Source organism: Triturus cristatus, chromosome 7 (genome assembly GCF_964204655.1).
Source record: "Triturus cristatus chromosome 7, aTriCri1.1, whole genome shotgun sequence".
NCBI classification, from domain to species: domain Eukaryota; kingdom Metazoa; phylum Chordata; class Amphibia; order Caudata; family Salamandridae; genus Triturus; species Triturus cristatus.
The window spans coordinates 708001687-708029250 of NC_140590.1; the positions used below are offsets into that span (position 1 = coordinate 708001687).

The following is a 27564-nucleotide window of genomic DNA, read 5'->3' on the forward strand; positions in this document are numbered from 1 at the left end:
ACAAAATGGAGCCACCACCAAGCACTACACTGAATGCACAGAGAGCAAACACAAAGGTGCTCAACTTGCTGGGCAATGGGCATTACAGACCTGGCAAACATGAAAATATTGTAACTGTGATGCCAGAAGAATGAGCCTCGGAGGGGCTGGGTGTAGAAGAGGGGAGAGTGTTGAGCCCATCACTACTTTTCCAGCCCCGGTGGCAGTCTTGGATAGGGTGGGTTATAGAGCCTGGGAAGGCTTCAAGAATCAGTCGTATCCTCACCCAGAAACCCTGCACGGGCTTCTGACACTGCCACCCATGTCCTGGGGCGGTTGCTAAACCTCTGATGGGCATCAGAGGCGCAGACTCCACTCTGCCGGGGTTTCCAGCTCATCTTAGGCTCAAAGTGTGAAAGTGGTTCTTCCCGGGACACTGTGTGAATAGAGACAATATTGCGTGACTCATGGTGATCCCATGCGAGTGGGCAGGTGTGCATTGCAAAATCCCCAAAATATAGGCTAAGGGCACCCTTTTATTGCCGAGAGCGCTAAGAGGATACTCTAGTGGCAGATATGTGCTATACAACCATTGCTAACAAAGTAATAAATGGGCACGGTACCAGAAAACAAGCTAAAATGCAGTAGAAGAGTAATAATTTTACTTACACCCTTAAATAACAGATTTTAAGTTCAAATCAACACTTTGCAAGCTATTGCTTGCAGTCTATATTTAAAGTGCTACTAAACAGAAAAAAAACATGTAATTGAAAGCGCCACCTAAATCAAGCGATATATTATTAAAGTGAAGCTTTAATTAGTTTTGGTTGTAAGTTCTTAACATACCTTTAAAAAACCTCAGAAATTTGTAGAAAAAGAATCACAGGTAAAGTATAGTTATTGTTACAAAACAAAACGTAAAAATCACTAAAATGCACCACTTATGGTTAGGTACATTAACCGTAACCCGCACCCCAGTCATGCACTGCTTAGACTCACTTAGGACTTACCACCCAAGACATTAAATGGCATAATGGATGACATCATTGATGACAGCATCCAGACGTATCAATATTCTGCCTTTGGCCATGCAGCAGGAGTTAGTTGTAGGACCAGGTCGAGGGCCTCATTTACGAGGCCCCTTGCGGCACTTTTGCACAACCGGAGCAGCACTTTTTTGACGCTCTGGTGGCTCAATGTGCCGCAGCATATTTACAAGGCCACGCAAAGCCACTTTGCATGGCCTAGTAAATATATGCTCCTTTCAAACAGAACGCTGCATGAAAGGGGGGTTCCATGGATGTTGCTGTGGGTGTCCCAATGCAACACAAATGGAATCTGAAGCATTCCCAGGTTTACGAGGAATCGTAAACCTGGGAATGAGTCAGATTATAACGCCGCCCCTGAGGAGAAATATTTTAATTTCTCCTCGTTTTTTCATCTTTTTATGTGTGCTGCATTGTGCAGTGCACATGGAAAGAGTAAATCACCTCAATTGATTGATTTTGTCCAGTAAGGTGTCCCTTCCTGACCAAAAAACAATCAGCCCCACAACGTAGCCACCGCATTGGCGCATGGCAAACCATTGCGCACCAGCGCAGGGGAAAAGGACAGGAATGTACTTTATCTCATAGATACGCCGCATTCCGGCCCTTTTCTTTTGACGCAAGTCAGCGAAACAAGATTCCTTGCGGCACTGCCCTGCGCCAAAACCTCGTCAATGAGGCCCCGAGTCCTCTAAAAATTGCCGCAACATCCAATAGGCACCCAGCTGTAAAAAAAGGTACCCACAGACAGTTTTTCAAGCACAAAAACTGCAAGATTAGCATTATTCCACACATTTGCACTCAATCTAAAACATTTTTTCAGATTATACAATTTAATGTTCGGAGGCACACGCAGCATAGATTTGCTCTGCCAAATACTTTTTTAATTCATTGCTCGATAGTTCTTCTTTGTTAATTACAAACTTCATATAGTGCATAGATGAGATAAGGAAGTTCCTAGGCAGTTGGGGACTTCTTGGGATAATAATTTATGACATGTGATGGTTCTCCACATGGAAACAACATCACTGTCCTGTTCCTATTGCTCTCTCATAGTAGGTCACATCATTCTTTGGCTTGTTACTATTGTGCTCACCTAGATCACATTCATAAAATCTATGTACTATTTAACCAATACCAATTCAACATGCTATGTAATATAGCCTTACAACACGTATCCCAGAATCTAGCTATAGGAAGCCTTTAGTACCCAGTGTTCACGTTTTAGGCATGTAAGTGTCCCCTGTTTTGTGTGACATCTTTTTCCCGACTGGCCTTTTTTGCCAAGAACTCTTTGGATGCATATTATATATTATACAAGCATGCATGTGTGTGTGTGACTGCACACACATATATATTGATGTCTACAGGCACACATCTAAAGACTAGCTTGTGTTACATAGTGCTTGCCACAGGAGATCTTGCGAATTTAGAGAAGTACATATTCGCAAGTGTTTCGATTATTAGCTCAGTGAAGCCCAGCCATAGACAGGGAAAAACAACATTGCAGGTCACCCAGTGAAAGGAGTGCCTGAATGGGGGGGGGGGGGGGGGGACACATAATGGCGGGTGAATTGACAGTTTTGCGATATAAAAAACTTTTGATGAATTTGACTGCCATCCAGTTTGTTTATTTGTAAGAATACAAAATGTTTGTGGCAAGTGGGTTTATGACATGGGCGGCAGTACTGATGTGCACAAGTCCCAGTGAGACAAACCAAAGCCAAGTCCTCGTGTCTGTGGCGGGTGGATCAAATCTGTAAAGACATGGGGGGCATTCCCAATGGGAAGCCTTTGAAAGCCTGGCAGAGCTGCAGCATGAGCAGTGACTTGTCAGGACATACATGGCAGATGTTGACCAGCTTGGGACCATCTCATCCTTGCCTTTTTAGGGGCAGTACCATTTCGTCTTCGAGCCTCTCCACTTCGCATAGTGTCCACCTAGAATGGCCACATTGCTTGACCTGTAGCTCAACGTTTACCACTGACGTTCGATCAAATCTATGTCCCCGAGCAACCTGGTGGCAAGAAGAAGACTGATGATCTCTAGGACCAGGAGGACAGCTGCAGCGGTACCGAGGAGGCCGAGATTCCTACTGACCCAGCGTGTCAACTGGGGCATGCACCCTCCCAGATAGACCAAGCTCTGTGCCACCATCTCTTCGGCGCCAAGGGCTCCAAAGCCACACTGGGTATTGGCAACTGTCCCGTTCTGGAGAGGATCAATGCAGCAAGAGAAGGGCACCCCACAGGCATTGGCTCCAGGAGAGCTGCAATTGAAGTATCTGCAAAACATTGACAAGGAGATAATGAGTGTCAGGTGGCTGTATGGGTTAAAACAGCATTACACAACTTGGACCGTGCATGCAGGTGAACACAGTCTCGCAGCTTCTCCCTTACTCAGAGTTCCTTGCTTCCCCCAAAACAGTAGCATGGACAGGTGCCCTCCTCTTACTTATATTAAAGCTTGACAAGGGGAAACCCGTAAGGTAGGAAGGACCCAGGGTGCTTACTATTTTGAAAAACAAGAGGTCCTTCAAGAACAATGCATCATGCGATAAATATAGACCAGAATCGGCTCTATATCACTTATACAATGCCCAGCCGGACATTGAAGTTTAATGATCAAATAGAATTAATTTCTGACATACAGTTAGAATGTAGAGTGGGACACAGTCCTGTGTCCTTACAAACTAAACAGAAAGTGCAGACAATTAAACACAAAGAACATACATCAGGCTGAAGAATGAAGCTTATAGCCAGTACGAAATACAAGGGCAAGCTTTCTTAACGGTACAGTAACATGCACAATTTTTAACAAATGCGTTTAAAATGCATGTTTGTACATGGGGTCGACGACGTTTCGATCTATTCAACCAATACATAGATCATCATCAGGACTAGAAGGAGTAAAAGCCTGAATTTACAATTCCTGTACGAATAGAAGGGGAAAAATAAGAGAGAAGGGAGAGGTACATTAAAACCTAACAATACTGTGAGAAAATTACTGTCAGTAACCATGCACGGCATGCCATACGTGAGAAACACACCTGACGGCTGGTTGTTGATGCGAAGGTAATGATATGACCTGTGAAGTGAACCGAATGAACGGTGCAACCACACACGCTCAAGGCTGAGTTGACAAGTGCAAGGGACTAGGATGGTACGTAGTGGAGTGTGCGGTGAAACGCCAGAAGGTGTTCGGTGAAGTAGTACATGAACACGCTAGCGAAGGTCAAGAGGACGTGAGGACTAACGGTGAGCCGGTAGCGTCGTGACTGGGAACGTAATTAAGGCGGGAAACTAACCCAAATCAGAACCGAATCGCTCCTAGAGTAGTTTGCACAAGGGTCCAAGTAAGGAGTTGCTTGCGTGGATCAGCCAGGATATTACCAGGGGTTCAGCTGAAAACTAAGGGCGGAAACCAATTAAAACCAGAAAAACAGGGAAGGGAAGGGCGGAATAGAGGAATATGCGCTCACCAATAGTTCGCTGTAACAAGTTGCGGGAATTTGAGGGAACGACCAACTTCCCAGCAAAGCGGCCTGAGAATCCAAGGTCCGCCTGTGGAGAACCATAGCACGGGAATTAGGGGTAAGGGGAGCAAGGTCGTCGAGAGCGAACACACTAGCGCGCCGATATAGCACTTACCAGCATCAAGGGGACTACACGATCGCCAGTTGGTAGTGACTGGCTAAGCTGGAAGGTAGAAGAAGGACTCCGGAGTCACGTGATAACGGACCAGGGTCATGTGACAGGAAGTGCCGGTTGTGCTGGGACGTGATTACGTGAGTGAATGGATGGCGGCCATGTTGGGTCAGTGTCAGGAAAAGGGTGAAATGGGAACCAGAACGTGGGTCAGTTAAAACAATAAGAGGATTTCTACAATTGTCACAGGCAGGGAAAAAAATAATATTTACAGAATTACCAAAATTAGCAGAAGAGTCTAAATAAGAGAAAGCCAATCCTCATTTCTGTTTAAACCATTGCGAATTGTGTCAAGTTGAATGATAAGTTTCAGCTCTTCTTTGTTCAGGATTAGTGCCAGATCACCACCTCTTGGTGGTAGCTTGATGATTCGCAGGACAGTCCATTTGATCTCATTGTCCTGGTGATTAGCCTGTTTAAAATGTTCTACCAGTGGTGCGTTGGGGACATTACAACGAATCCTGCTGCGGTGTTGACCAATCCTTGTTTTAATCTTCTGGGTAGTCTGTCCAATATAGTTTTTCTTGCATGGGCACTGGATCAAATAAATCACATTACATGTGTTGCAATTTGAAAAACCATTAGAATTGATGATAATGTCACCGAACGAAAAGGATTTACCTTCTAACGTCAGATCACATAAATTGCAGTTGCCACTTGCAAGTTCTTACTTATGCACATACAATATTTTGCAAAGCTGGCCAGATAGAGGAGAGTTCACATTTAGAGGAACAGGAAAATGTATCAAAATCGTAGCACGTGGTGCAGTATGGCGCAGCGGTGCAGTATGGCGCAGCGGGCCAGCAGCTTCGCGCTGAGTGAAAACACAACACGAGTAAAAGGCCGCAGCAGCATTTAATTGGAACATAAATTAAATGTACAAAAAAAGAGACTCAATGGCACCTGTCCAGTTATGTACATAATTTTCAAGAGACAACACTTGCTGAATACAATTATACTTCGATAAGCAGGACACAGGTCATACACAATGAAGGCACAGAGAGCGGACTCCGATATACTCTTCCTGTCACACCCAGGTCCCAAGTTTATAGTCAGGGGTTAGTGAGCTGAAGATAGGCTCAATCAGGGCTCTTTATCCCTCAGAGTAGCAAAGGTGAGCACTCCAAGGCTTACTCAGGGAGGTGTTGTGGGGTTGAAGGCTCAGAAATCAACAAACTGGCCAATTCACGTTAGGGTGTCCAGTCAGCGCTTAGTCTTTAAATGGGTAGTACTTTACTTAAATTGCATACACATACACACACACACACACACACAACATAATACTCTACATAATTGGTTCAGAAATAGCTACTACAAAAATACAGCAGACGTTTATAATCCCCATCTTGTGATTATAGCAGAGATATCTCAGATACCTGACAACCATGTAAAAATGTTTCCTGTGTCACAGTCCCCAATTAGTCTTGGGCTCGCCATATCAACATGTAGGGGGTCTAGGAAAACTCAAGCGGGAGACAGGCTATGATGGGGCCTCTGTTTATTGTCCTTCCTCTTCTAGAGTCTCTCAGGGAACCGGTCGGTTTCCCTTAGTGTGCACAGTACATTGGGTTGTCGGTCAGTTCATAGCACAGGCCATGCCTGTGGCGTTCAGGTGTCACAGCTGGTCCACGCTGCCTGCAGGTTGTGCACCTCAGGGCCCACATAGCACAGCAAGCAGACACCACAGCACAGCTCAGGTCTTCAGCTGAGCACAGGCAGCATCAGCACCAGTCACAGGGTTGGCAATGGAGTCACATCACTCTCATTTCAGTGAATGTTATAGATTAGTATTCTTCCTCGGGGACAGATATAAAACCCACTGCCAAACAAACCCCTCGAGAGTACATAGTGGTCAGGATGTCAGTTCTTCTGCTGGGGGGGGCAGTTCTCCTCTGATATTTTTGTTTGTCTTTTGGGTGGACCGCAGGTTGTGACCTGGTATCCTTTAGTGCCTTGTGGCATTCGGAGCTCCCAACTATCCTCTGACCACAGAGTCCCACAGCTTAGGCACCAGTGGCGGCTGGTGACATCTGAAAGTGGTGAGGCGCAAACGTTGCGATGAGTGGACAGTGGCGAGCCAGCGTAGCGAGTGAGCCCGATCAGCATAAGAGGAGTTCTGGTTGGTGCTGTGGAGAATAGCGACTTGTACATGTTTAGTGGTACAAGGTTCCAGTCTGCGACAGTAAGCACAGACCATGTAAGTCATTATTTTAAACTTGCATTACACTCAGTATAAAATAGAGTGCTACAGAATGCACAAAAATGTTTAAGTGCGGTTTTTTATAATGGTCTTTTAAAAGCACACACTTCACAGTTTAGCTGGTGTTGGTAGCGCCTTACAATACCCCTCAAAAAGAATGAAGGTGTATTAGGAAGCTTCAATTTATTCCATCAATTAAAGTCAATACCTTCCAGGCACCCTTTACATTTGCATACTGACCAGCTGCGCACATTTACGTTTCTTTCAGGGAAGTAGGCAAACTGGCAAGAAGGCTTGTTTAGTTGTCTACCGTCCCTCGGTTTCAAGGCAGAGGGAGACCCCTGCCTTACACAGCAGCTGAAGAATTTCAAATGGGAGGGTCGGGCCCTTCAGATTCCCCCTGCCTTTCGCAGTTTGCAACGTTGTGCAAACAACATTTGGCGGTCATTATGCGCACAAAGAGGGGAGTAGAAAGACAAGACTGCTGTGATACATTGCTCGCAGTGTCCTCACTCGGCCTGTGCAAAATATGATAATATGAAGCAAAATTCCTAATGCGGATACCTGTGCGCAAGTCACGATGCACGCACACTGAAGCCGAAACACGCAGGCACGCAGCGGTGTGTAGACAGAGAAATCAGGCGCGCACACAAGACTTGCCATCAAAAGGTTCTGAGCCACATGCTGCAATCCTAGAACCAAAAGGTTTCTGAAGCTTTGAACCGATAAAGAAGTACTTTGGAATTGCAGCTGGTTTTTCACCTCTGTCATTAACATATAGTTTTGAGCCTGCCTTCAACAGTGCATAACAGCCAACAGCCATGACACCGATATTGATGTACATCACAGAGATGCCGAAATCCAATGTTAAAGTACACTATTTTCTGATTATCAAGAGAATGCCACCGCAGTATAAATACCGTTTTGAAAATTATCGGATTGTTCATATTTTTATTGTGCGAGCGAGACAACCGTAAGATGTTACTTTTACCATGCAGTCTTGTTTTTTGCTACTCAACTGTTTGTGCACGGTGACGTGTTAAATGGTGGAGCTGAAACCCTGCACCCGTGGCCCACAGAAACCTACACATCGAATACATTCAAATGTATATGCACTGTGCCAGCCCAAACCTCACACAAAGGCACACTTAACCTGATAGCAAATCCCACTACATGTACATACATAAAGCTTTCTTTGCACGAATTTCAAACATCTTGCATACTTGCATACCAAGATCAATATACTGCGTCAGCCACAAATCTATACTGGACAGGTCGAGCTTACCTAAATCACAACACTACCTCGCAGACTCGTAGTAGTAGACGGGCTCCAGTTCAATTACCATAAACACGAGGAGGTAAAAACCTCAGCCACTTACTTACGCTTCTTATCTTATTACACCATACACACGCCAAGTGCGTACTTATGCTTATTTAAATATGGGATTTCTGTTTCCTTTGATTTTAAAAGAATAATGCATGTTTTTTGCGCTGACCAGGCCGATTCATTTATTTTAATTAGCCCATTTTACTTCTCTGTATTATGCTATGACCTCTGCTGGAGGTAGCAGAGGCCATAGAAGAGACTAAACACCTGGGAAAAGGCTTGCTGGCAGGAAGGAGAGGCGTCTTACCTTTGAAAGGAGGCTAAGTAGAAATAACATGAACATTCAATTAACATTCATTTACTCAAAATCTGCAAACTCCTTTATTTAAAACAAATAATGCAGCACAATACACGTTATGTAACTGTAATAAAACCTACTTTTATTTGCAGGATGAGTCAGAGAGGTCAGCTAGAGGTGCATTCTAGCTGCACTGGCTCCGTGGCTCGCCTTCTTTGAACTCGGAAGGTCCGTTACTCTCTAATCTGTGGTAGCACCTGCGGCAGAGCGATCAGGCCGGCACTTCAGTTCGAGGCTGGCAGGACAGAGAGCTCGGAAGGCCCGGGGCCCGGGGCCCGGGCAGTAATCCAAAATGCTCCGTTCAGGGTTAGACAAGTAGCGTGCTGTTCTGGGCCATTGATTAAGTAAAATCTGCTGCTTGGTTCTTTTCTTCGATTCCAAACACACGTAATACCACAGTACACGCTGCTGCGACGTGGATGTTCCTTCAGTAGGCCCCAGCCCACCAATCAAAGTGAGCAACAGCAGTTGCAGAGGCCAGTGACACGCCCAGCCTTTCCTTATCTTCATAGACCTACCCCGCCCCTTGCCATTTACTTTAATACACTGCTCCAGGCACGCCCTGGGCCATTGCAAAGAACGCCCATATGGAATTCTGAATCTCGAAATGAACAATCGCCACTCCCACCACTATTGACATCACATTTCAAGCTTATGCTTGCAGGGCGAGCAAGACCTCGCCCGGCCAAGTGTAGGATTGTCACATGCCATTAGTTCAGACACTCACCCCTCCGAAAAACAAATAATCACACAGATTTCAAACGTAAATTTTATTTTAAGCTGCCCAGTGTTATTTTTCATCCTCTTCTTTCTCCCAAAAGGTGGGAGTGCAACGCCCATTCCGACCATTAATGCCAGCCGTGTGCACACTGTGAAGCACTTCAGAGCTTCTCCCTCAGGGACTAGCGCCGATCTCATGCTGGTGCACAATGGACGTCTGAGTCTCGAAGCGCCTCAGATACTTCACAGCCACTCTTCTTCTGAGCAATATCTACCTCGTGCAAGGACACACCCTATGTCCATCCTGGGCAGCCGCTCACAGGAATCTTGATTGTAGTTCCCAGGTTTGTGATCCCAAACTTGGCAAAGGGAGTTGACGGTTGATACCCTAACCTGGAGTACAGAGATTTTGTCCTCTCCACTGGTGCAGAGACCCTGGATTGCTGGTAGAGCAAAGCTGCCACACTAGCTGGAAGCCTCTGTCCCATCTTTATACTATTGTGCCAGGCAGGGGTTGTGTATTTCACTAGTTCAGTTGTTAGACCATTTCTACTAGGTGTGAGCAAGACGGTGGGTTGGAAATGGGAGACTCTAGGCAGGAAACAAGAGTAGTGGAGCCTGCCCTACTAAACTACCTGTTATACTGCGGGGTAGCCCTTCCATACGACCATAGGGCAAGAAAGGGAAGTGGAAAATTCCATATCTTCAAAGGGGCACTTTGTTTCCTCTATTTAACACAAAGTAGATGGAGTGAGCCCTGCAATTCACATCTACTGCCTGGATTTACGACCAACCCTCCGTCTTAGGTACCACTTTAATGTAGCAAATCCGAAATGGATCCCAGTGTGGTTATGGCCATGTGTGTCACATACTCTATAGATGCATCCTCTACACACTGTAAATGGTTCACCTGTTAAACACCCATGTGCAACAAAGATGGGTGAAGGACTCATTTGCAGGGGACCATAAAACTAGTTAAAAAAAAGAAAAGATGAGAGAAGCTGGTAGGTAACTCTCCGTGACAAGGACAGGTAAAAAAAGGCCATCTTACCACTAGAAATGGTGCCACTACCACCACTATTAGTGTTCTGTGGCCCAGTGAGCTGACGCTAGTCACGCTTGAAAAATATGGTGTGCCCTCAAGGCATACGGTTTCAATCTAAGTCACAAATTATCTCCAAGACATATGTATATCGTACTGAGTGCTAGACAGGAGTCAAAAAGCTATCGCTTGACAAACTCAAGTTAGGGATGAATTCTCCCCAGAACAATACAAGTACAGTTCTCCAGCCCAACAGTCCAAACTTGAGAATAGGGCTTGGAGGTAAAGACCAATCTACCAATCACACATTCTTAGTTTCTCAGTGCCTAGACCCCCACACCACCTCAGCTACACTCATTGACTAGTGAAAGATCTATCACTTCTTCTCTTTCATACTCACTTCCAATCTGACTTTATCTCGCGCATGTACTGCTTTTACACCATCTTCTGGTTAATATTTTGCTGTGGTTCATCCCTTCCCTCCTTCCCCACCTAAGGTCTTTGCCTACCTCTTTGCTCTTTCTTCTGATCTAACCTCCTTCTCTCAAGACCTTGACTTACCCTCTTTTACGCGTTTGCTTGGTCCTTCTCATTCTTGTACCCCATGTCTCTGAATCTACCTTACCTGTACCTCACTCAGCAGTGGGTTCTTTTTTCCTTGATGGTTATTGTTATTTGCTTTACCCCGCATGCAGGAGTGCATCTTCAGGTATCTGATTCTCTCATTTGTAGGTCACCCCCTTTTATTTCCTCCCTATGTCACCTGAAAATATAAGTGTGTTTGGCATTGATCCATTTTACATGTGGAAAGTAGTTTAGCTACTTTTCTTTTCAACCTCAGTTTTGTCTTTTGTAAATCTCTCTATAGCACTTTGGCTACATTCGCGTGATATAAAAATGCAAAAGAAATTCATACTTAAACCGTGTCAAGATGTGTTTATAACATAGTATGGACCTTTGTCTCTCTCTAATGTAGAGAAAGCCCTGAGATATAAAAGATTCTTAAAGCAAAAATAATACAAAAGAAGAAACATGTTTATATAATAGCGAGAAGGTACAATTCTGCAAAGCAAGCAATATATAGGTATGTATGCATTAATATGTAAGTGTGTGGTATTTGTATAGTCTGAACCTAGCTAAAAGGCAGCAGAGAGCAGTACAGGGTCAAAAGCAAGTGTATAGTCAAGAAGTGATGAGACGTTGCTTGATGGTGGGAGCAGAAGTGTTTCTGTTATTGGGTTGGGATGTAGTGATCCTTATAAGGAGTGTTCTTCAACTCTTCTTGAAACTGGATGAGCCTTGGTGCGGCCTGGATTGATACATGGGCGTTCTTCTAGATCTTGGGTGCATAAAAGGAAAAGACCTGCTGCTTCCTTTTTTATTTTGTACAATCCTTAGTCTTTAGTTCCTGGATGCTGTGTGTGGAGAGCCATGAGAGATGGTGAGCTTGTCTACAAGATAAGGGGGAGCTGCTGATTATGATGGCTTTGTAAATTAATCAACTGGTTTTGAGGATGGTGCAGGCCTGGAAGGGGAGCTAATAGAGCTCCATCAGAATGTTGCTGATCACCGATGTGATCGTATTTCTTTAGACCCAAGGTGAGTTGTGCTGCAGCGTGTAGACGTGGAGTCTTGAGGGTCCGGAAGTATGACATTACCACTATCCGGATCCGAGAGCACAATATGAGACATTAAGTGATATTTAAACCTATCAGTTTGTCATCTACATCTTAAGTTAATTCTTCTGATTGGGAAGTAGGACTGAGCAATCTCAAAACAATTTTTAATACAATACACCACTTGCAGAAACTATCAGAAAGAGGTAACAGAGCAGATGTCAGAGGCCACTGGCAAGCTGATCTTGATGAAACATCTGACGGTTCAAAGCAAATTGCGCTGCCAAACAAACAACTGACTGAAGGTGCTGTCGCCAAGTTCTGGTCTTGGAAGGCACCCTCTTATATCGACACAGAAACAAACAAACAGTTACTAACTTAGCACACAAAACAATCGCAGCTGCGGTGATTTCAGCAAGGCTCCGCTGCCTGCACTCGGGTTACTGGAGTGCCTCGCTGAGCCGGTGTTGGGTCCGCTGTTTGGCTCTCAGACGCTACGGAAGCCAGAGAGGAGAAGGTTCCTTTGCGGTAACAATGCCTCCCAAGACTGCGAGAGGGAGGGCTCGGCCAAAGATGGATTCCAGCAGCGATGGCTTGAAGCTGGCGGGCTCAAAACTCTGGCCACCGACAGTAAAACATCCAAAACGGATGCAGCCGCTAAAGGACAAAAAGTGACAAAAAATGCGGGTAAGTGCACTATTCCCGCGCTGTTCTCTGCTGGTAAGGTTAAAAGGAAAGGCTCGCATTCCCTTCAGAATGAAGTGGCAGAAAAACACAGTGGGGTTGATAAAGACACAGCCCTCAGTGGAAATGTTAGCGCTCCATCTCCTCATGCTACCGAGGGCACTCTAGGAGCGGGCGCTATACTGTATAATTCATGTAGTGCCTCTACCTCTGAGAATGCCCCTAACATCGATTTCCTGGAGTCAAGTCACATTTTAAAGCCGCCAATGGCCGATATTCAAGGGCAAGGTGGCGCGGGGGTGGAAGTGGATACTTTAAGCTCCAAATCTCAACTGAAGGAGATAGAAACCGGGGATTACTTTTACTCCCTATCAGATCACTCAATTTCATCAAGCGATGATTTAGAGTCGATATTTAAGGCTCAGGTTGATGGTGGTAGTGATCACAGCAGTGTACACCTAGAGGACACGGGTGATACTTCGGAAGGAAGTCCTCGTACAGTTCGGAAAAGATCAGATATTAGAGCTGGTGGTAAGCTGTTGCTGGATAGTAGCAACAGGGGCAGCGCCAATGGTGGTAATGCTCTACAGTGCGACTACTCTTGCTCAGGTGATATTGGCACTGATAAGTAGCAAAATGATGGGCTTGATAAAGAAGACACAGTCAAGCCATCGGAAGATATTTCACTAGCCCTGATCTACCAATCCATTATGTCTCAGAGATAGGAGACACAGGTTGAGAGCCAGAGTGTAGAATTCGTGACGGAAGCTATAGAATTCAGTGCGACGCATTGCTAAAACCTGTACAGAGTTCACACCCAGATTTAATGAAGCGGAAGCTCGCATTTCATGTCTTGAAGATTAACTGATAGCACAGAAGGCTCTGACTGAATCTCTGAGATCTATGAAAGATGACACGCAATGGAAATTAGCCGACTTGGAGAATCGCCCTCGCAGGAACAATCTTAGAGTCTTGCAGATTCCTGAGGATTGGGAAGGACAAGATCCTCGCAAATTCATTATCGATTTGTTTAAAGAGGTCTTCCCTGAGCTAACTAAATGGGATTGGCAGAGAGAAATAGAAAGAGCACATCGTTTTCCGTTTCTTCTCCGCCCCAGAGTTGGTCAAACCTTAGATAGACCTAGAGCATTTTTGATATCTTTTAATAGCTTCTTGGCCAGGGAAGATGTATACCAGTTGGCTCGACCAGATAAAAAGAGGGCTGGGAAAGATGTTGAGTCTTTTGTGAGACCTGACTTTTATCATTTCACTGTTGAAAAACGATGGCAGCTACAACAGCTTATTGATTTATTCCAGGCTAAAGGGGCTCAAGTTTTTTTGTTAAGCCCAGCTAAGCTGAAGGTTATTTATAAAGATCATACTCGATTCTTTACCTCTGAGGTTTTGGCAAAAGAGTTCTTACATTCTTTGTAAAGGGGGTTTATTTGTCTTAGGCTTTTTTTGTGTGTATTTATCAGAAGGGTTAAAGTCAACCTATTCTGCTTCTGGATCAGAAATGTACTATTTCTTCCTTATCTTTCCTTGTTTCCCACCCCATGTGGAACTTTTGTTTACATGTACAAAATGAATCTGATAACAGTTGAATGCATATAGATTTAGCTTGTTGTTTCACTGTTGGTTTTTGTCACACATGGGACGGGGGTATTTGCGGGTGTGAGCTCCCGGGTGACAGGAGCTTGCCATCACAGGACCATGGGTCCTAAAGCCTCTTTGAAGGGCTGGGGTAGGTGGGGCTGGGTGGGCTCGGTGGGGATTGATGGCAGATTGGGGTGGTTGGGGGGGAGGGCCAGGTTGGGTAAGATGGGGTAAAATTGGAAAAAGAAAATCCACAGTATTGCTTCATTTTTTATTCTTATTGATTTAATGTTTGTTTTTAGTTGTATGAGTAAGGGCTCGCTCCCTTTCTTCTCTAATAATTAGAACGGGATTTCAAATCTGTTCTCTAAATGTATGTGATCTTAACAATTATAACAAGAGACATAGAGTCGCTGCAGAACACCGTGTGATCCAGCCTGACTTATTATGTATACAAGAAACACATATACCCTGGGGGAAACTGAAAACGCTGTTAGAAATGGGTTTTGTATTACTGGCCTTTTCACAACAAGCTTCAAAAACACGGGGTGGCAGTGCTAGCTAAACCTGCTGTACAGATATCGGGACGAATCTTAGTGGATAAAATGGGACGTTGGGCTACTGCCAAATGCAGTTTAGGGGAAGCAAAGTTTACTCTGTGTACTGCCTATGGTTCCAATTTTGACGAAGCCATGGTCCTGGAACAATTGAATATAGAACTTGCACTCTGGCCTACTCCTCTGATATTATGTGGGGAGTTTAACATTAATCTGACCAATAAGGAATTCCAACGTGGTACACAAGGCTATAAAGGAAGGAAACCCAGGGTATTTAAGGCATTGTATCATTTAATGATGGATCATGGCTTGGTGGACGCTTGGGACTTTCTCTGTGCGCCCGCTCCCAGGTTCATGTTTTAATCCTATACCCATCTGAAGCTTGTACGTCTTGATTACTTTTTTATATCTCCTGCATTACTTACTGAGGCCTCGATATGTGTATTTCCGAGAGTTTCCTCTGATCATGCACCAGTAGTGTTGGAGATTCCCTCATTGGGTTTAGTTAGAATCCCAAGAGTTTTCTCTTTTGATAGGAAGCTTCTGCTTGATAATGCCTTTAGAGATCACATGAAGATTTGGATCAAGGTTTTTTTCAAAAATAATCGGCATTCTACTTCGGTGGGGGTTCTTTGGGATACTTTTAAAGCCTGCTTTGAAGGCGAGGTCCTGAGCTATGGTTTGTATCAACAAAAGAAAGCTAAAATAGTAGTACAGGAACTGTATACTAAACTTAAAATAGCTGAAGAAAGGCTTGCTCAGGGGATATCTCTTCACAAAAATAATGTTGATTTACAAACCAACGTGGCTAGATGTCGTGCTAATATCAACCTTTTATGGAGCATAGAAAATGCCATTAAATACCTGGTTTACAAAAAAGAATGCTAGGAGTATGGTGAGGTGGTAGGCCGCTGCTTAGCTCATAGGCTATGCTCGAAGGAGGCCTCTCATAGAATAGCCGGTTTGAAAATTGCGTCAGGAAGTATGGTCCTTGATCCCCCAGAGAATCTTAGGATTTTTCATAAGTTTTATACAGATTTATATAAGGAACACAAGCCGGGGGACCACGTGAGTAATATTTGGTTTCAACATGTATTGGAGTGGGTAGATCAGGAGGAGGTAGAGATTTTGGATAGCCCCATCACAATGGAGGAGTTAGAGCTGGCTAGTAATAGCATGACGATTGGCAAGGCGGCAGGGCCAGACAAGCTTCCTGTTGAGGTTAATAGAGCTTTCTTTCAGGATATTAAAATAGATATGTTGACTGCCTTCCAAGCAGCACAAACCGGGGAGGCACCACAATCTTGGGATGAAGCCAGCATTGTTATATTTAGGAAGAAAGAAAAACCATCGGAATTGCCAGGGTCTTACCGTCCGATCTCGCTTGTCAACTGTGACGGGAAAATCTATGCTAAGATTCTGGCAAATCGATTAGCTAAGGTCATCTCTTCTCTAGTCTCCTTAAAACAACACTGTTTTATTCCTGGCAGAGGGACTGTGAGTCATATTAGCAAAGTTGTAACCTTATTTTATGTTGCTCAGGTGGAGTCTAGGGATCTCGGGGTGATTCTACTCGATGCCGAAAAGGCGTTTGATTGTGTTGCCTGGGACTTCCTCTGGGGAGTTTTGCAGTGGATGGGGTTTGGGCAGGGGTTTATTCAGGCTATAAAGGTATTTTATCGATCTCCTGTGGCCAGGATTTGCTCCATGGGGCACGTGTCGGACCCTATAATGATTTCTAGAGGTACACGATAGGGGTGTCCTTGCTCTCCCCTGTTGTTTGTCTTATACATTAATCCCCTTTTAAACATGTTGGAAAGAAGCACTAGGATCAAGCCATTTAGTGTTCAGGGATATCACTACTCTGTCCTTGCTTATGCGGATGATATAGCCATTATAACATCGGACCCTGTTAGTGCTATGCCTGAAGTGGAACGCTTAGCGTAGGAGTTTGGAGAAATGTCTGGCTACGAGTTAAACATAGCGAAAACTCAGATCCTGTGCACAAATAATATTATGGCCAATGACTCTAGAGTGGTTAGGGAAGCCACTTATTTGGGGATTAACATTCGGGCTTGTCTGAAAGAATTGGTTGAGGTCAACTGGGGGGCTATTATTGGTAATGAAAAACAATCTCTAGAGAGATGGGACTGCCTGCATCTCTCGTTGGTGGGTAAAGCCAACGTCCTTAAAATGAATATACTACCCAGGGTTTTGTACTTCTTTAGATCAGTCCCTTTGGAAGTATTGCGTGGTCAACTACAACATCTTCAGGCACTGTGTGCTAAATTCCTTTGGGCTCTTGGGAAACCACGCAGGGCTTCGCGATTTATGACTCTTCCAAGAGAGAGAGGAGGGTGGTTGGTTCCCAATTTTACACATTACTACAATGTGCGCATTCTATATAATATGTGGATATTATTGACAGGAGAAGAGCCGAGTAATTTAGCAGAGGCCCCTTCGATATATCAGATGGCAGTGGGAACAGAGGCTAAGAACTGTTTGTTCAAGAAATTAGATGGTAGTTACTACAAAAAAACGCGCTTTAAAATCTTGGGTGATGTTCTCAAGATTTGGAAAGCTATTCGAAAAAATTTGCAGACTGAGGGGTTAACTTTTTACACACCTACTAATGCAGCGGGGAGACTCCCGTACATTTTTTGGGACTATGTGGCGGTTAGCTGGAGATGTAAAAGTATCACACAAATTGGGAACTTTTATGAGGCAGGGGGGTCATATTCTTCTTTTTTGGACCTAACGGCTAAATATCTCTTGCCAAAAAATCAGTTTTTTTCATTTTTACAGATTCGGGATTTTCTGAGTAAACAGACTACTGTGATGACACTGCACAAACTGATAGAGGCTATTAGGCGTCATTATATATATTATTTATAGCTTCTTCAATCAATCAAATATCAATCAAATAATTTGTGAAGCGCACTACTTACCCGCAAGGGTTTCAAGGCGCTGAGGGAGGGGAGTGGGGGGGGGGGGGTTCTGTTGCTACTGGTCGAACAGCCAGGTCTTGAGTCATCTCCTGAAGGTTAGAAGGTCTTCGGTTTGTCGTAGGTTGAGGGGGAGGGTGTTCCAGGTCTTGGCGGCGCAGTGGGAGAAGGATCTGCCTCCGGCTGTGGTTCTACGGATGCGTGGGACGGTAGCCAGGGAGAGGTCTGCGGAGCGAAGATTCCTGTTGGGTACGTAGAAGGAGAGTCGACTGTTGAGATAGGCTGGGCCTATCATGGCCTTCATGGCTCTAGTCTGAATCACCATCTTTTGAAATGTGGCGCACCCGGTTCTATAGCATATTTAATTTGGAGTTTAGTTTGTATTCTGTTAAAGGACAAAGGAAACGCAAATTGGGTATTTATGTTTGGAGAATCATATGATCATATGAATTTGTGAATGTGATTTTGGTATAACTGTGTGTTTTTCAATGTTTACATTCTTTTGATATCATATGTGTCTGTATTCAGCGATGTTTTGATACTGTGGAATTATAATAAAAATATAAAAATAAAAAAAAATAGGAATGCTCAGATACAAACTCTCCACCCACTCACAGAAAGGCCCAGCCTCTCCTCAGATGATGCCCCTAGAAGTGCATGTTGTTAGTTGTTCAAAACTTGCTCTCTGGCAAAAAATCAATATCTCCTTTATGAGCTCACCCTACATCATAAGCTACATTTCTTCTGTGCCACGGAAATGTTGCTACAGGAGTCCCAGGCCCAATTATGGCCAGCCTCCTCACTTCTAGTAGTGACTAAAGTTATAGAAGTTGTTGTCAAATGGGAGGAATCCCAGTTCTTGGAAAATCATGTTTTACTGGATCCTGTGACTCTTGGATTTCACCTGATCACTGCCCCAACTCAGTTCTGGTGGCTGCGTTTGAATATCCCCAGGACACTTGACAATGGCAACGGAGAGGTTTTTATTCTTCTGAACTTCTGTGCCACCATGGACACTGCATCTGATGATATTTCGTTTGAGCATCTAAAATTGTTAGGAGTGGAAGATCAGGCTACGTGGGGTTGTTATAATATCTTCAGCACAGTAATGGCTAGTTAACAGGAAACTGGGTTTCTGGTTGAGGGGAGTGAAACCCTTTTCAAGCAGAAACCACTACCCCCAGTCAGGGTGAAGTCCCTAGCAAACCCCAAATTAAACTCTGTTTATCCCTCTGGTAACATGGCAGAAAAGCAGCCAGGCTTATCTTGGAAGCAATGTGTAAAGTATTTGTGCAGGGCTTCAAACAGTAATGAAGTGAAAACACAAGAAAAAAACGAAAGCAATTTGAAAAAATAGATTAAAATGTCAATGTTTTATGTAAAAGTAGTGCCTACAAACACAAGGCGCCAACTATGGTTATATGGTCACGCTGTACCAGGACAAAGTCACAAGTTCAGGCTGATCACGATGGAGCACAGGCCAGATACAGGGACCAAGCTAGGCCCACTGAGCAAATTACTTTAAATCCTGGTTTGCAGAGCGTTGCCGGATCTCGCGTTGAGGATGTGTCATGCAGTGGCGGTTTCGTGGGCTGCGATGTGGAGTCCTGCGTCGTCATCGAGGATGCCATCAATGATGGACTTGCGCTTCAAAGGCCTGCATCAAGAATGCACCACACAGTGGCGGTTCCAAGGAAACTGCGAGCTGCGATACGAGGTCCACAGTTGGGGATGCATCTTGCTGCTGCCGTTGTAATGCAGCTGTTGGTAGATGCATTGCACTGCACCGGTTCTGCTTCACAGGACCACATCTGATTAGGCAGTGCACCTTCGGGCCCACTTCCAAGGTTCTAGGTGGATGGAGCTTTTTTTGTTCCTGAGGCTCTGATCAGGAAGCCTACCAACTAGCCCTTGATGCAGGTCCAGTCCATTAACTCAGTTTGCAGGGCAAAAGGCAGCAGGGTAACAGAATTGCAGTCCTTCCTGCAGAGTAGCACAGCAGTCCTTCTGAGGCTTCCTCGGGTCCTGAAGTGTACTAAAGTGCTGGGTCTATGGGTCTAATACTTATAACTGGTGCGGACTTTGAAGTAGGAGAAGGTTCTGGAGGTTTCTACCCCAGAGGTGCCTGGAATTTCCTGCCTCCCTGCCCTGGTCCCAGCTTGTCTGTGGTCACAAAAGACTAGTGTCAACCGTTTTGTGAGTGTGCTCAAGCAGAACTTTTGTGATGTGCAAGTGTGGTAGGTGACAGCTACTCCACCTCATCAAGTCAGAGATATCCCATCCTGCCAACAAATATTGCCCTTTGCCCCACTGTCTGGGATCAATACACACAGACCAACTGCCAGCTACACCTTGTCATGTCACCCAGGATACAGGCTGCAGGCAACAAATGATTAGGACACGAAAATGTCAACTTTCTAAAAGTGGCTTTTTCAGAGTTGTGATTTAAAATCTGACTTTACCATTAAAAAGGGTTTTAACATACCAAACCAGACATTTCTATCTGCTCCCAAATTAAAGTTATCACTTGTTAAATGTAATACATTAACACAATGTTAGCTAGGGGAAAGGTAGGCCTACAGTGAGAAACAAATGTATGAGATTTTCACTACCAGGACATGGAAAACTGAAAAGTACATATCCAACCTTTTAAATACCCTGCACCCTGCCCTCTGGGCTCTTTAGGGCCTACCCTAGGAGGTACTTATATGTATCAAAAAGGGAGGTATGGGCCTGGCAAGAGGTTTATCTTCAAAGGAGAGAGCACAAATACTTTAGCACTACTTAGTAGTGGTAAAGTGCGTAGAGTACTAAAGGCAACAAAAACGAAGACAGACAAAATGTTGTGTGAAAACCACGCCACTGGTGTGAGGTCCAACACTTCTCTACTGTTTCCATTTTAAGAGACTTAAATGTGGAGTGCCTCTTGGACCATCACTAGACACCACCACCACAAAATGTAATATTTACTTCACCCGACATGCTCATCCGAGTCATTCTTCTGCAGTTCAAGCCTACACTTATACAGATGATACACAACTAATTATTCACGTGGATGTTCAGTCCCTCAAGCATCAAAGCTCTAGAAGATTTCCCACCAGCATTAGAGCTTTATCTACTAGCCCTATTTCCACTTAACTCTGAAAAAGTTGTCTATTCTCCTCTTCTTTGCCTTTATAGTTGACTTTTTGGCTACTTTTCAAGGTCACTCATTACACTCTACAATTTCTTATCCTTTCCATGGAAGAAAACCCAAAATAAGGGTTATTTTCTGCACTTTACCTCACCCTTTCATAGCCTACTTTAAACATGACCATAGACGTCATGGTAAGTTCCCATATGGGAACAATATTGAGAAACCAGTAAATTTTGTTCTGGATCAGGAAAGTGTGGTTTGCATAACCGAGAGGAACATTTTTAGTTCTATAGTTTCTATAAAACACATAACATATATGATCCTCACTGAAACCAATGGTATATATGAAGCAATTGAATATTACATTTTAAACATTTTAAATATTATTAATTTATGGAATATACACCAGAGGTCTATAAAATATATATTTAAAATGATGCTGACGAATTAGACATGTTCCTGGTAGGCGCACCATCAATAGTGGTCAGAACAATATTTAGGAATTGCTATATGTAAGTGACATGGTACTAAAAATATTTTCAGCATAAGTAGCAAATGCTTCAATGCGCAATACTTTATAATTAAGATGGCATTTGAAAGATTTTATTGTAGGCAAAACAATCAAAGGGTTGTTTATTTTACACTTTCTTTTATAGATTAGATATAGCCCTCTCTTAAATGAAAGTGCAATATTGTTTTCTTCGATTTTGAAACTCGCCCATAAAATATATAAGTAACCTCATATAAACTGTAGGTAAATGTACAACGCTGCAACTTGACAGCTCACTCATAGGACCTGATTCACAAAGGACCTCCGCACTCCAGGCAGAGTGGCATTCTCATTGCGAAGATTCCACCCCGAGTGCGAAGACTCCTCCATGACTGGGAGCCTCTGCTGAGTGTTGAGGCACAGTGCAGAAGGCCCTCTTTGAATTAGGCCCCTAAATTTTTATACTTTTCAGTATATGACTCTCCCGGTGAGATCACCATGGTTGTGGGCTTATAATGTTGTTCAAAATGCACTGTGGGATATTACCTGCAAAAATATTCACAACTGTTTTGGTTCCACCATATACTTTAAGTAACTGGATATAATTTGATATAGCATGTTAAATAAGGGTATTAAAGTGTGAACTGCCTAGACGTTATAACAATTGTAGTGCGTCCCATTCAATAACAATGGACTCCATGCCTCAGACATGGTGAAAGCAGTGTTTATACTCACAGATTTAGTTTCCAGTCTTGATAAGACTCCACTCCACAGCACTCTAATCCCATTTGGATTTCGTCCATGATAAATTTCATATCTGCATCGTCCTGGTAGCGTGCAATCGCCAGCTGCATGAAGCCGCCTAGAGATTTGCTAATCTGGCCACTCAGTGTATAAAGTACTATCCCAGATAGAACCTGCAGAATCACAAAGACTACAACAGAAATGGTGAAAAACTTTAGCAGACAGGCATTCTCCCGAAGTGCCCCCATACTGCCAGCAACAGAGACCACAGTCATCACAAGGCCCAACAGGAAAACGAACAGCATGGGGTCACTGCCCAGGTGCTGGATCCTCTCCCATATGAGAGATTCCTTGTCGATGAGCCCCCAGATGCCTACGCCCAAGGTCAACAGTCCCAACACAGAGAACCCAAAGTTGGAGAAGAAGAGGATGTACTTGGCACAGCAGCTTTCTGGATTGCATGAATGCAGCTGATGCGGCTGAGAATCAAGTAGGTGCTGCTTTTCCAAACAGGAGTCTGAATCACCATAATCAGTCGAGTATCTCTCATCTTCCGATGCAGCCTGAATGTTCACGGTCTTCAACCCATTACTTGAATCATGCTCGTCATCTTTACCAGAAAAGTGTGATGATCTAGACACCTGAATCAGTAACAAAACAAAAACACAAAGCACAAGGTTTTACAAAAATGTGAATGCTGTGGTATTTAAAAAGCACTGAATACTTGTGGACAGCAGGTTTCTATGCTCTGCCAATGTTTGAAGAGGAAGAGCAGGAAGAGAGATGAGAGTGGAGGAAGGAGAATGCAAAGATGCAGGAGAGGAGGCTATGTGTTGAAACAGAGAAGATGAGATGTTTCAGAAGGTAGGAAAGAGTTCCTCTTGTGAGCTCTGTCAACAATTCAGGCTGTACTTAATTCATGTAAAATGTTCTAAGAAGCCACCTCTCTGCATGTGTTCAAGGACATTGTTAGAAATTGGGTTACTGGTTGACTGGGTAGCGCTGATCAAGAAGTAATCAACACTTTAGTCAGTATAAGGCACAAGCAACCCCAAATGAACCTGTGCTCAACTTCCCTAGTAGCTTGGCACAGAGCAGTCAGGCTTAACTTAAAGGCAATGTGTAAAGTATTTTTGCAACACTTCAAACAGTGAAAACACCACACAAAAAGATCCCACACTAGGTTAGAAAACATAAAGCAAAATTTACTAAACAAAACAAGACCAAAATGACAAAAATCCAATCAGTAGAACCGGAGTTATTCATTTCTAAATAAGGTGAAAAATAGTGCCTAAAAACAGAAAGCACCAGCCCCAGCTATCTGGTTGCGCTGGACCAGGTCAAAGTCAAAAACTCGGGCCAAACGTCATCGAGCGCAGGTCAGATACAGCCCCAGATTAGCCCTGCTGAAGGATTTGCGCCATGTGTCACATTCACGTTTGAGAGGGCCGTGAGGAGCAAGCTGAACATCACAGGCTGTGGTTAGCGTGGCGTGGTGTGAAGAGCAGGCTGGGTGTCGCGGATGGGGGGGGCTGGAAATTCATGCTGCTGTTCTTCTGCAGGCGATCGATGCTTGCTGTACAAGGAGACAGGCTTGTGGCAGTTCATGCTGATTTTTGGTGCAAGCAGCGCATTTCCGGTGCAAAAGGGCACGGTATTAAAGAGCCCCAGCACTTGATTTAAAGTGCCCGTGAGCCACACCAAGGGTCCAGGGCCTGAAAGACACCACTTGGATGGTCAGGAACTCACTGCACCTGGGTCCAGGAGCTGGTTGGGAAGCCTTTTATATGAGTTAGTCTCAGATCAGGAGGTCACCAGACTAGCCCTTTGAGTCACTCTGGGTCCTGGGTACAAGATAAAGTTGCAGGTCCACTTCGTCTTCCCCAGGCAAGAGGGCAGCAGGTAGCTGGTCAGCACAGCAGGGCAGCAGTTCCTTTAGAGCAGCATTCCAGTAGTGTGGCAGTCCCTGTAACAGCACAGCATTCCTTCCTGGCAGAGTATCCATAGGTCCAGAAGTGTTCTGCAGAGTTGCTGTCTAAGGTCCTTCTTTTATACATAGATGTCCCTTTGAAGTGAAGAGAAGCTTCTAGAGGCATGCCTTTAAAGTGCACAGGTAGTTTGCTATCCCTGCCCTGGCTGCCGATTAACAACAGTGGGTATGCAGCCCTTTGTGTGGAGACAGGACACAGCCCATTCAAGTGTAAGTGGGGCTGTGCCCAGCTCCTACCTCCTATCCTGCCAGTGGTGGCCCATCCAGTCACACCTAAGCTCCAATTGTGTGAGGCTGTCAAGGAGGAACACACAAAGCCCAACTGCCAACTACACCCAGTCATTGGACCAAAGACAGGTTGCGGGCACCAAATGGCTAGGGCAAGAAACTGTCAACTTTCTAAAAGTGTCATTTTCAGTACTGTAATTTAAAATTCGACTTCACCATAAGTTAGCATTTTAAATTAGTATTCCAGAGACACCACACATGAACCAGTTATATGTTCCCATTTGGAAATTTACACTTATAAGATGTGATAAGACAACTCCAATGTTATCCTATGGGAAAGATAGGCCTTGCAGCAGTGAAAAAAGAATGTAAACGTGTTTTACTACCAGGACATGTAAAATTTAAAAGTACATGTCCACCTTTTTAAATACACTGCATCCTGCCCTTGGGGCTGTCCAGGGCCTACCTTAGGGGTGACTTATATGTATTCAAAAAGAAAGTTTTGACCTGGTAAAACATTTTTAGCCAGGTCGAAATGGCAGTTTAAACTACACACACAGACTATGCAATGGGGGGGGGGGGGGGGAGGGAGTCTGATAGATGTCTAAAGGGCTACTTACATGGGTGGCATAATCAGTGCTGCAGACCCACTGGTAGCATTGAATTTACAGACCATGGGCACATGTAGTGCCACTTTACTAGGGATTTATAAGTGAATAAAATAGTCAATTGAGTATAAGCCAATTCTACCATGTTTTGAGCAGAGGGCACAAGAACTATACATCTGCTTAGCAGTGCAATGCAGAGTCCTGAATGCAGCAAAAACGAATTTAGCGAAAAGTAGGAGGAAGAAGGTAATATGTTTGGAGATGACCCTGCAGAAAGGACCAGGTGCAACACACATTATTTTCAGTTCTGGAGTTTTATGTGACCAACTGATACATTCTTGTTATTGTATTTATAATTTGCTTTCATTGTGCTAATTAACAAGACACACCTGATTACTATGATTTGTAAGTTAAAAGCTTAAAGCTAGAAACGGTGTCCACAGTGGTCAAAATAGGACAGCTGTACAATTTTTCTTTGATTGTGTTTTCTCTTTTTGTATTCTTTTTTAATTGGAACCTGTTCGTTCACTGTGCCATCAGTATGTTATGGTGCATTTATTTAGAGCTGAAACCCAACCAGGAAGCCGACAACTTGATATTGGTTGGCTCTGTGATCAAAATGACCATGGCAGGTCCAAGAAGGCCAAATCCATGCTAAATTTCAGTATATTCATGTAAGATAAATGTACATAAAATAAATATAAATGGAACTAATTGTCTTACCTCCTGGTTATGCTCCGAATCTATAACACACGAAACACAGGGGGTCTAACAGCCAAATTTGAGAGGCTACACTGTCGATACTGAGTCAACATGATCTCAAAATATCTTTATCGCACACACATAACGTATTAATAAAGATAAAGAAGGAAAAAAGGCTAACACTACATGCATAGAGGAGACCGGTACATCATCGATTATTCGTAAAATGGCTGATTAATCCACAACAGATTGTAAAGCAATGGTGACCTGAGCCACCGATCTGACCACGCCTTTTAAGTGACAGCGATCGCACTGTGTGTTTTGTGACAGAAAGGTACGTGAATGAAAAGCAGCAAATGCACATTCATTGAAAACTCTATGAGGGTTTACGAAAAAAGGTACTGTTTTCTCACTGATGCAGGCGATGATTTGATGTTTTTACGTTATAATGTATGACACAAAAAAATCTGTCAAATCCTACGGAACGGGGATAAACAGCAAGGGAAGAGAATGTGTTCTCTGATATGCATTTTGCACGAGTTTAAAAAAATGTCCCTCCTGTAAATAAAGGTTTCTGCCAAATAGGGGTATATTACGTTGGTTGTTGCCTAGTGTTAAGAAAAGTCAAGATAGGTCATGTTTCTTAGAGTATGTTTTTAAATATTTATGCCTGAAATAATTGCACATGTCAAAATAAACAAACAGCGTGTCAAACTAATGATACTTTTGTAACAGTGCATTTCTCAACAGTTGCTTGATAAGGATGGCATGTATTTGAATCAGCGCAAGGCTTACTATGGCGCGTAAATCAAGTCTATTAATACTGGTACCTCTATATTGCATTGTAAGGTAATGTTATGATAACTATATTGAGGAAAATCCATGTTACCAGAATCTATTTTCCTGTTTATCAAAATGAACCTATTTCTGGTTTTATTTAACTTTTGGTTATCACTTAAGCCACTGAGGGAAAAAAAACAAAGAAGTGACCACAATCCTCTTTTCGATGTAACTATAGGAATGGAAGGAAAACATGAGATGGCAATACTGAAATATTTTAAAATAAAGAGCCTTGATCACTGGCTTGCCACCATACCTAACTCAGGCCTACTGTAAGCAAAAACTAAAAGACGAGGATTTTCATTTCTTTCAGTGAAAGAAGACACCTTCTGTCCAATTAAAAACCTGGTTAGATGAAGCTGTGAAGCCAGGCCTAAAGTTAAGGGGAAATAAACTGATCACCCCTGATGTAAGAAGGTTAGTGGCTTTAAGGTGGGGAAAGGGGCTGTATTTTCAAGTTGAAGTTCACTAGACAGCAGAAACAGCATCTCCACTCCATTCTGCCCAGGACAGCTATCTAGTAAAACGGTCATCCCTCTGTCTTTTTTACTTAGCTTTAGGTCTTCCATTTAGTGCCTTTAAAAAGGCGCAGTATTTTCTTTTCAATGGTTTCTCTTTGTGCCGTGCGGCTCCTCTTGTTTCCTTGCGCTGGCTGGGGGTGTCATCTCAAGTAGCGTGTGATGGTAGTAGAGGGGAGCAGATCCTCGGCTGGTGGGTATGGCCGAGGAAACACCAACAGTCCAGGCAGGTTCAGTTCGGGGTAGTCGTCAGATGGCTGGAACGTGTCTACAGCGTATACTCAGAGTTTGAGTCATTGGGGTAGCATCCCTCTGCAAATCACGTCATTTGCAGAGTTCACAGATGTAAGCACCAGCCAAACAGGGTGACAAGCATCTGAACAGGTCTTCTCTAGCCTAGGCCTCGCCAGGCCTCTGTGTCAGGATTTAATGTGGGACAGATCCAGTGTGTCTTCCAAAACAAAAACAAATACTCGTGATAAGAAAATCCTTTTCAACTGTTCTAGGGAGACTTTGCAGGCTCCCTCCAG

The 27564-nt window shown here is 43.9% G+C and overlaps 1 protein-coding gene across 2 annotated transcripts in view; it reads right to left on the reverse strand.

Annotated features, from left to right (window-relative positions):
• Positions 1-626: 626 nt before the first annotated feature.
• The window catches only part of TSPAN10 (tetraspanin 10), a 64432-nt gene continuing 37494 nt past the window's right edge, over positions 627-27564 (reverse strand). The window contains exons 2-3 of one of the 2 annotated variants that reach the window (XM_085617372.1): positions 22140-22789; positions 627-3310 (exon numbers count right to left, since the gene is read on the reverse strand). In XM_085617372.1, the coding sequence (XP_085473498.1) occupies positions 3004-3310; positions 22140-22789 (957 nt within the window). In that variant the 3' untranslated portion in view covers positions 627-3003. Of the gene's footprint in view, positions 3311-8698; positions 9111-22139; positions 22790-27564 lie in introns of those variants that run through there. The other variant, XR_014966583.1, reaches the window with a different exon arrangement.